The 10,351-nt window shown below is 40.0% G+C and overlaps 1 protein-coding gene across 2 annotated transcripts in view; it reads right to left on the bottom strand.

The window, feature by feature from the left end:
* The window catches only part of si:ch211-183d21.1 (uncharacterized), a 145,161-nt gene extending 137,386 nt beyond the window's left edge, over nucleotides 1–7,775 (bottom strand). Inside the window, exon 1 of one of the 2 annotated variants that reach the window (XR_009827019.1) lies at nucleotides 7,550–7,775. Coding sequence is in view for 1 of the 2 variants with exons in the window: in XM_062055908.1 (XP_061911892.1) it covers nucleotides 7,550–7,560 (11 nt within the window). In the remaining variant the exon portion in view is untranslated. The remainder of the gene's footprint in view (nucleotides 1–7,549) is intronic. The other variant, XM_062055908.1, reaches the window with a different exon arrangement.
* Between the last annotated feature and the right edge of the window lie 2,576 nt (nucleotides 7,776–10,351).

Raw genomic sequence — 10,351 nt, 5'->3', positions numbered from 1 at the left:
ATTCACACACTGATGGCGGGAGCTGCCATGCACGGCGCTAAACAGGTCCACCAGGAGCAAGGGTGAAGTGTCTTGCTCAAGGACACAACGGACGTGACTAGGATGGTAGAAGGTGGGGATTGAACCAGTAACCCTCAGATCGCTGGCACGGCCACTCTCCCAACTTCGCCACGCCGTCCCCTCTAAACAACTCCATCAAGGTTTTACATACATGATGAAAGTATATATGTAATGTAGTAACAGGCACATTCATAATGTATCATTTATGTATTTTTGGTCATTTTAAGCATACTGCGGCGCAATAATTTCATAGACGCATCACAACGTTCACTTTTTCATTCAACACTAACACAACTACTAATGGCAGACTTTGTAAGAGACAACAGACATAATAAAACACTCATTTACTGTACAGTGTCTGCTCTCACTGGGATGCTGACTAATGGGATGTTTATATCTTCCCGTTTAGATGAAGAATTAATCATAGTCCTCGCAAAGAGTTAAGAAATATGTGGCCGCAAAACAATCTTCTTTTTGTTTTTTTCTTGCCATCTTCAGGTCTGAGTTGGATGTTAAAGTTAATTAACTTCTCGGTTTATGGCCACAACCTTCAACTATTCAGGTGAGAAGCAAGATTTATAATGTAGAATTAGCTCAGCGGCTGATGATGTCATTATAGTAGCGTAAGCTAGTTACTTCTCTGTGATCAATTCACCGCTTTTATCTTATGTCTGCTTGTAAACTCTTTGGTTTTGTTCTAAAGGCTCCTGTTGGTCGGCTCACAGAGCTGTTTTGGCAAGTTGTTATCTTTTTTTGAAGGCCTTAGCTGTGCTCCTTTCTGGGCGAGAGGGGCTGTTTTCGCGCTACATAAGCTGACTCTTTTTATTTGGATTTAGACCTCTTCTTGCTGACGCTATTGTCGCGTTGTAAGGGCTGGTCTCCTAAAGCTTTAGTAAAACTTGGCCAAGTACTACTATGTCTCAGTGGTCCTTCTTACTCAACATATATGTCATCCAAAGGAACTTGGGATTGACCAGTGTGTTTTATTCCCTGAGAGGAAGACTGGTCACGCGCAATACTGCTAATAACAGTTTTTAACATTATGAAATAACACCCTTTATTTACCTTTACACTCATTTAAAGTACCAGTAGAGTGGAAAAACATGTTTTCTTTATACTGAAGGCCAACACTGTACTATAGATCTTTTAGTTCATTTATCCATTTTATGTTTGAAAATGGTTAATTTAGGGCAAAAATGTTGGACAATATGTGTATTTTTCTCTTCTTCTATTATTGTTTTTTGTTTTGTACAGCACTTTGTGCTTGTCACTTGCCTGTGCATGAAAAGTGCTATATAAATAAAGTTTATTTTTATTAATCTGTCCAACAAAATAATACACAATAATACCACAGTGTTTCCCACACATTCATTTATTTGTGGCGGCCCGCCACGAAAGAATTAAGTCTGCCACAAATAAAAAAATAAAAATATTATTATTATTATTTTTTTTGTCCTGTCCAGCTTCTCAGGCAAATCAGATAGTTGATGTAGATGCCCATATAAGCTGTTCAGATTTACTTTACAAAAGAGAAGTGTAGGATACTTCTCTTGTTGCCTTATTTGTATTTGACCACTACTGTTTTCTGTTTATTTGTTACTGACTGTGGCAGGACACCTCTGCCTCTGTTTCACTTTATGTTGCTGGTAAATAATATGGTTGTAGTAGTAGGCTAAAGTTAAATTATTTAGTATGCACTAATTAAAGGGGCAGAGCTTTAAGAGACATTTTAGCTTTTATATTTTATAAGATATATTTTGTGTAAGAACCACAATTAATAAATATATTTCAGTGAATAACTTATTGTTCAAATCTGTATATAAATATGTACATAAAGTGTTGTAATTATATTGTAAAATGGATGGATGGATGGATGGACATTTAAAACAAAACTGTTATTATTAATTAGTAAGTATACATTTTTTGAGCCTTTTTAGAGAAAATCATATCATTGTAGTAAATTATGCAAATTACTTGATGATGTCATGGTGACCACGCCCGTAGACACGCCCGTAGACACGCCCCCACCGCCACAGGTATCTTGGCAGTTTATGGGAAACACTGTACCATAATAATAAAATTCCAAAACCAAATTGCGCCCAGCAACATTCAGAATAGCAATCAACAGAGCAATTGAGAGGACACACAAACATGACACAAATCAATCCAAAAGTAGTCAAACAAAAATGAATAATATCAACAACAGTATCAATATTAATAAAAATTCCATCATAGCAGTGATTATAAATCCCTAATTTACATTACCATCACAGCCATTTAAAAAAAATAATAATAAAAACATTTTAAAAAATGAACAATAGTAAATAAAGTTTGATTTTTTTTTTTTTTAAATTTTAAACTTCAAGAAAATGGCAAATAAATTTGCGCAATATTTGAGGCGCATTGTGGTGACTGTAATTATATTTTTTTAGTGCAAAATAACGATTTCAACTTCATTAAAAACATAAAGGTATGAACCATCCAAAACCATCTTTATCGGAATTCAAACTCACTACCTCTGCCTTAATGCCAGCGCGCCACAGGAACCAATAAAACGCTGCAGGGAAATGTATAAATATCCATCCATCCATCCATTTTCTACAGCTTGTCCCTTTCGGGGTCGCGGGGGATGCTGGAGCCTATCTCAGCTGCATTCCGGCTGAAGGCGGCGTACACTCTGGACAAGTCGCCACCTCATCACAGGGCCAGCAGATAGACAGTTTGTTGTAAAAATGTCATACCAAATGCCTTGTCATTAATTATATTATGCGCTTCTTCGTGCGAAACAGGGCAAAATCACATTCTGCCTGATAACACTATAAAAATAAAATTTGGATATAAATTTGGTGTGTGCTTATAAGCTCGTTATCATGTTGAAAAACTGCACGGCAGACAAGATTCTCAAAGAAAAGGATCCTGCTCTCAGTGTACATGGTGGAAATCATCCTTACCCTCAATAAACCGCAGCTCCCCAGTGTGGACAGCATCCATGCAGCCCTTGACGCGACCACCACCATTATTATTTAGGTACTCCCCAGTTATTTAGACAATAATGGCTTTGTTTTGTTGACTCGTTTAAAAGTTGTGCAATGGTTACCCTAAAGCGAAGATCTTCAACGGGGGTTCCGTGACACCCAGGGGGTCCACATAGAGAGGGGCCGTGAAATTTTTGGTTGATTTATTTTTTATTTCCCCCTGCAACATACACAACTGTAAATGTCTTTAAGTACACATGAACATTGAGCCAGTTGACTGTGAATAAATAATAACATGAATGAGTAAATAGATTGTAATATCAACGTTAGCGTTTAAGATAGCTATCAATTAGCGCTCTAATTGTCAGCTAGCGATTAGCGCTCTAGTTGTCAGATATGGATTGGCGCGTTTGTTGCCAGCCAGAAATTAGCACTGTGGTTGTCAGCTAGTGATTGGCGCGTTAGTTACCAGCTAGCAATTAACGCTTGAGTTGCCAGCGAGAAATGAGCGAGTTATTTGTCAGCTGGAGATTAGAACTTTAGTTGCCAGCTAGTTGTCAGGTAGTGATCGCTCGTTGTCAGCTAGCGATTGGCATGCTAGTTGTCAGCTATGATTAGCACACTTGTCGCCAGCTTGCGATTAGAGCGCAACTTGCCACCTGGCTATTAACGGCACAACACTGTAATTATTTGAATATCGTCAGTATTGCACAATATAACAAGGTACCTCTAGGACCAGTTGAATGCAAACATAGGTTTTTTTTCATTTTTCTATGCACACGTGTTAAAAAGCAAATGTTGTTCTTGATGATGTGCATTTATTGAGAAAAAAAAACAATTAAGGTCACCCATCCATCCATCCATCCATTTTCTACCGCTTATTCCCTTCGGGGTCGTGGGGGGCGCTGGAGCCTATCTCAGCTACAATCGGGCGGAAGGCGGGGTACACCCTGGACAAGTCGCCACCTCATCGCAGAGCCAACACAGATAGACAGACAACATTCACACACTAAGGCCAATTTAGTGTCAGGTGCCAGGTGCATGTCTTTGGAGGTGGGAGGAAGCCGGAGTACCCGGAGGGATCCCACGCAGTCACAGGGAGAACATGCAAACTCCACACAGAAAGATCCCGAGCCCGGGATTGAACTCAGGACTACTCAGGACCTTCGTATTGTGAGGCAGACGCACTAAACCCTCTCCCACCGTGCTGCCACAATTACATATGTAACATCATCTACAAAGATACAAAGGATTGCTATTGCGACATCTAGTGGGCACATTTAGAACAGCTTTTTCTTTCATTCAAAAATTTTGGCTCATTTTTTTTTTTTATACTCAGCAAACTCATCCCGCGGGCCGGATAAAACCATCAGGCCCGTGGGCCGTACGTTTGAGACCCCTGCGCTATGCGTATTTTAGGAAAAATACACAACAATTTTTTTTAATTGCAATTAAGGTCATGGCAATCAAAAAAATCGTTGTGTATTTTTCCTAAAATACGCAGAGCGCAGGGGTGTCAAACGTACGGCCCACGGGCCTGATGGTTTTATCCGGCCCGCGGGATGAGTTTGCTAAGTATAAAAATGAGCCAACATTTTTGAATGAAAGAAAAAGCTGTTCTAAATGTGTCCACTAGATGTCGCAATAGCAATCCTTTGTATCTTTGTAGATGATGCTACATATGTAAAAAAAAATAAAAATAAACCACATGAAGTTAGTGCGTGCACCAGTCCAGGAAAATAATCAAACTACATAAATAATATTCTGTAATTTGATTTTGATATTTTTTTATCTTGATAGATTGAAAATTAACACCAATGAGTTGACTGATGAACATTGTCACATAATTTATTCAGAAAGTATAAATAACGACAAATAAAGATAGAATACTATTAACCGCAACATGTAAGTGTAAAAAAAACCCAACAACATTATGATTTGTACATTTTCAGAATGTGCTTGTTCTATTTTTAAAAAAAGAAAACAATCTGAAGTAGGGCTGGGCGATATGGCCTTTTTTAAATATCACAATATTTTAAGGCCATATCGCGATACACGATATATATCTCGATATTTTGCCTTAGCCTTGAATGAACACTTGATGCATATAATCACAGCAGTATGATGATTCTATGTGTCTACATTAAAACATTCTTCTTCATACTTAATACATCCTACTTTTAAACTTTCATGCAGAGAAGGAAATCACAACTAAAAAAAACACTATTTTTTTCATACGGTGTTGATCTGGAAATGTTTGCCTCGGCATTTTGATGGTGTGGGCGTGTGGCACCGAACGGAGATGTTGACATGCGGAGTAAGCACTCTTCATTCTCTAGCAGGTGACTTTTCAAATGATGCTACATATTAGCAGTAATGCTACTTTTTATAGCAACGCTCTCGCCCCACACTTGACAAATTACGGTTGTCTGATCGACATATTCCCACTTGAAGCCAAACCACCGCCAGACGATGGACCCCCTGCTGTTTTTTGGGGGAATTAATTATTCCTTCATTTGTTACCAGATTCGCACCTTCTTTCTCTCGTATTACCGCTAGCATCACAGCTAACGTTAGCCATGCTGCTACCTCTTTGCTGCGCGAGGGCGTATACGTATGTGACGTATGACGTGACAGTATGTGACGTATGTAGAAGCTGCGCTTGCTGTCTGTGAGAAGGAGAGACAGGAAAGAGCGAGGAGAGCCTGTAGTGTAATCATCATCAGCCGTTGTCAGTCCACTGCTGGACGAAAGCCTCAGCATGTTTCTGCCATAGTGAACGATCTCTAGCTGCTCCCTGCCACTGCACTGTTCCCCAATACTTGTCTATTTCATCTCGCCATCTCACTCTTTGTCTTCCTCTATTTCTGCTCCCATACATGTGTCTCCATGATGTCATTAGGGAAGTCCATCTATTTTCTGTTCTCCTACTGATATGTCCAGCCCACTTCCACTTACTTAATTTGATAGTTCTCATAATGTCTTGGACTTGCGTTTGTTTTCTCACCCATTCATTTGTTTTTCTATCTTTATATGTTATTCCGAGCATATTTCTTTCCATGTTGTGTTGTGCTGCTGCTATTTTCTTTTCCATTTTATTTGACAATGCCCAGGTTTCAGCTCCATATGTCATGGTTGGTAACACGCATTGATTAAAGACCTTTCTTTTTAGGCTTAACTGTATTTCTCCTCTCATGATGTTGCTCAGTTTTCCATATTGGCACCAGCCCAATCTGATTCTCCTCCCTATCTCCTGTTCTTGACTCTTTTCTTTCAGGCTAAATCTCTGCCCCAGATAGATATATTCATTAACTTTCATTTCCATTAACAGTCAAAGGTCCATGAGGTACCATGGAATTTGCCATAACTTTAGTTTTTTTCATATTCATTTTCAATCCACAACATTTGCTGGCATTTGCAAGGTCTTTAAGCATATCTTCCACTTCACTGATTTGCTCTCCCAAGACAACAATGTAATCTGCAAACCTCAGATGATTAAATTTGTCTTCGTTGATATCAACTCCTTTATCCTCCCACTCCAGAGAGCGAAATATGCCTTCCAAACAAGCCAGCAGCTAAAAGCAACTGCGTGAGAACGCATACTCGAATATCACGATATAGTCATTTTCTATATCGCACAGAGACAAACCCGCGATATATCGATATATCGCCCAGCCCTAATCTGAAGTTGTCTTTATTTTTAAGTTATCGTGCCGGGATTTTACCAGTCCGGCCTACGTGGGAGTAGATTTTTCTCCATGTGGCCCCCCATCTAATCTGAGTTTGACACCCCTGGCATAGAGGCTGTAAATTGTGTTTTATCCGATTACTCGATTAATCGGACAAACTATAGCTATATAACTATAGCAGCATCCCTAAAAACTGATTCCTAGCGTCTTCCTGCTCCGTCACGGATAATATCACATTGGCAAATTTCCACCTTATATTCACAAATTTGTCACCCGTGACCCGCTGGCTTGTCGGAGACGTGCCAAGTTCGAATCTCGACCGAATCGATTTAGTAAAATATGCAAATGTTTGTTTTCAACGTGCTATTTTGCACACAAAAAAGTGGCGGCCCTGGAAAATGTACACATTCTGTTGGAAGCAACGCATACAAATAAGAACGAGACAGAAAGGACGATCAAACCGAAAGCTTTACATCAAACTGCCCCACTCATAACACGATGAATGAATCCTCTGTGGGTCTTTTTAGTGTGCGTGTGCGTGCGTGTGGAAATGGTGACATTGGGCGAATTGCACGTCTTTTGCATGAGTCATGTCATGTTGCGAAACGGAAAGAGAGACAAAGTTCGCATGCAATAAAGACGTGAAAACATCGATTGAACGAATGAATAACTCTATAAAAAATGTGCGCAATAGTGTAAAAGTTGCCGTGCTGTTGTGAAAAGTAAATCTTCATTCTGCATCGGAATGACCTCGACACTTATTCCGGTCACGGTGAAGCTGCCATGCATCTTTGTATTGAAACACACACTCTCTCCCAGTCCTACCGTGGGTTCATGCGGGTCACGTGTCGTCCAGTGCGCTGTGGGAGCTTCTCTCTCCGTCCACGCCGGACGTGGGAAAATGAGGTGTTGTTGTTTTTTTTTGTTTTTTTTTTCAAACAAAAGTTTGCTTTCTGGCCCCTTCTCCGCCGCTCCCTTCATTCACAAAGCAGCACTTTCTACCCCCAGAGTGGGCGGTCAGAACACGGAGGCGGGGCGGGGGGTGTTTGGGGGGGTGATGATGCCTTTAATCCCCACCTCTTCATACGACAATCTTTCGTCCACAAGTCAGGGAAACGCTAAAAACAAACAACTTTTATATATAAACAAACATTATTATAATAATAATTTAAAAAAAAACATTTATAAGGTTGTGTTTATTTCATTTTCCTGAGGGAAGTGTCAGCTATAAACCATAAAAGAGACTTATAGGGGGGCCCCTGAACGTTTCACTAGCAGGAAGCCCCGCCCCCAATCAAGTTTCAGCGACTTTTTTCATTTAAAATAATTGATTCAACTGTGTCATAAAGTCAAAGGCCTACTGAAATGAAATGTTCTTATGTAAACGGGGATAGCAGATCCATTCTATATGTCATACTTGATCATTTCGCGATATTGCCATATTTTTGCTGAAAGGATTTAGTAGAGAACATCGACGATAAAGTTTTGGTCGCTGATAAAAAAAGCCTTGCCTGTACCGGAAGTAGCGTGACGTCACAGGTTGAATGGCTCCTCACATTTCCCCATTGTTTACACCAGCAGCGAGAGCGATTCGGACCGAGAAAGTGACGATTACCTTATTAATTTGACCCAGGATGAAAGATTCGTGGATGAGGTACGTGAGAGTGAAGGACTAGAGTGCAGGACGTATCTTTTTTCGCTCTGACCGTAACTTAGGTACAAGGGCTCATTGGATTCCACACTTTCTCCTTTTTCTATTGTGGATCACAGATTTGTATTTTAAACCACCTCGGATACTATATCCTCTTGAAAATGAGAGTCGAGAACGCAAAATGGACATTCACAGTGACTTTTATCTCCACGACAATACATCGGTGAAGCACTTTAGCTACGGAGCTAACGTGATAGCATCGTGCTTAAATGCAGATAGAAACATAAGAAATAAGCCCCTGACTGGAAGGATAGACAGAAGATCAACAATACTACTATCAGGAGACACCGAACCAAACACTGGACCTGTAACTACACGGTTAATGCTGTGCCGCCTGTCGAAGCCTAGCAATGCTGTTGCTAACGACGCCATTGAAGCTAACTTAGCTACGGGACCTCGTCAGAGCTATGATAAAAACATTAGCGGTCCACCTACGCCAGCCCTCATCTGCTCATCAACACCCGTGCTCACCTGCGTTCCAGCGATCGACGGCGCGACGAAGGACTTCACCCGATCATCGATGCGGTCGGCGGCTAGCGTCGGATAGCGCGCCTGCTATCCAAGTCAAAGTCCTCCTGGTTGTGTTGCTGCAGCCAGCCGCTAATACACCGATCCCACATACAGCTTTCTTCTTTGCAGTCTCCATTGTTCGTTAAACAAATTGCAAAAGATTCACCAACACAGACGTCCAGAATACTGTGGAATTTTGCGATGAAAACAGAGCTTTTTGTATTGGGATACAATGTGTCCGAATACTTCCGTTTCAACCATCGACGTCACGCGCAAACGTCATCATACATAGACGTTTTCAACCGGAAGTTTCGCGGGAAATTTAAAATTGCACTTTATAAGTAAACCCGGCCGTATTGGCATGTGTTGCAATGTTAAGATTTCATCATTGATATATAAACTATCAGACTGCGTGGTCGGTAGTAGTGGGTTTCAGTAGGCCTTTAAAAGAATTGATTCAACTGTGTCATAAAGTTAACTCTTTTTTTTTTTTACCGATATTATCAATATGATCGGTAACAAGGTGGTGTCAGATCGATACTGTTTTTCAATCTATTTGTTTCTTAAATGTGTTTTTGTGTCATAACTCAGGTGATTAATCACAAGAAATAACACATTTATGTATGAATGCAGATTAATCCCGCAATTTATTTGGAGTGCGCATTCTCCTTTACCTTGACCGCGGATGGTTACCTGAAAGGTTGTTATACGATCAGTGATCAGGTCAAAGCATACATCAGTGCGCAGATGAGTGAGGAGACTGACTGGTAAATTTCACTTCTGAGTAAATCCTTAAGATAAAACTGTTCTGAAAAAAGAAGAAGTTTTGAGCAAATAAATGATGTGCATCTATTAAAACATTTTAAATAGTTCGTAGCTGACTTTCTTACAATAAAATTGCATATGTGTCCATTTTTTGTACAAACCCCAAAACCCGCGAAATTGGCACGTTGTGTAAATCGTAAATAAAAACAAAATCCATCCATCCATCCATCCATCCATTTTCTACCGCTTGTCCCTTTGCAAATCTTTTTCAACATTTATTCAATTGAATAGACTGCAAAGACAAGATACTTAACATTCAAACTGGAAAACTTTGTTATGTTTTGCAAATATTAGCTCATTTGGAATTTGATGCCTGCAACATGTTTCAAAAAAGCTGGCACAAGTGGCAAAAAAGACTGAGAAAGTTGAGGAATGCTCATCAAACACTTATTTGGAACATTCCACAGGCTAATTGGGTACAGGTGGGTGCCATGATTGGGTATAAAAGCAGCTTCCATGAAATGCTCAGTCATTCACAAACAAGGATGGGGCGAGGGTCACCAAATGTGAACAAATGCGTGAGCAAATTGTCAAACAGTTTAAGAACAACATTTCTCAACAAGCTATTGCAAGGAATTTAA

The sequence above is a fragment of the Entelurus aequoreus genome, linkage group LG08, assembly GCF_033978785.1.
Source record: "Entelurus aequoreus isolate RoL-2023_Sb linkage group LG08, RoL_Eaeq_v1.1, whole genome shotgun sequence".
NCBI classification, from domain to species: domain Eukaryota; kingdom Metazoa; phylum Chordata; class Actinopteri; order Syngnathiformes; family Syngnathidae; genus Entelurus; species Entelurus aequoreus.
The sequence above is the reverse complement of the archived record's forward strand: the minus strand, read 5'-3'. Positions and strand labels throughout refer to the sequence as shown.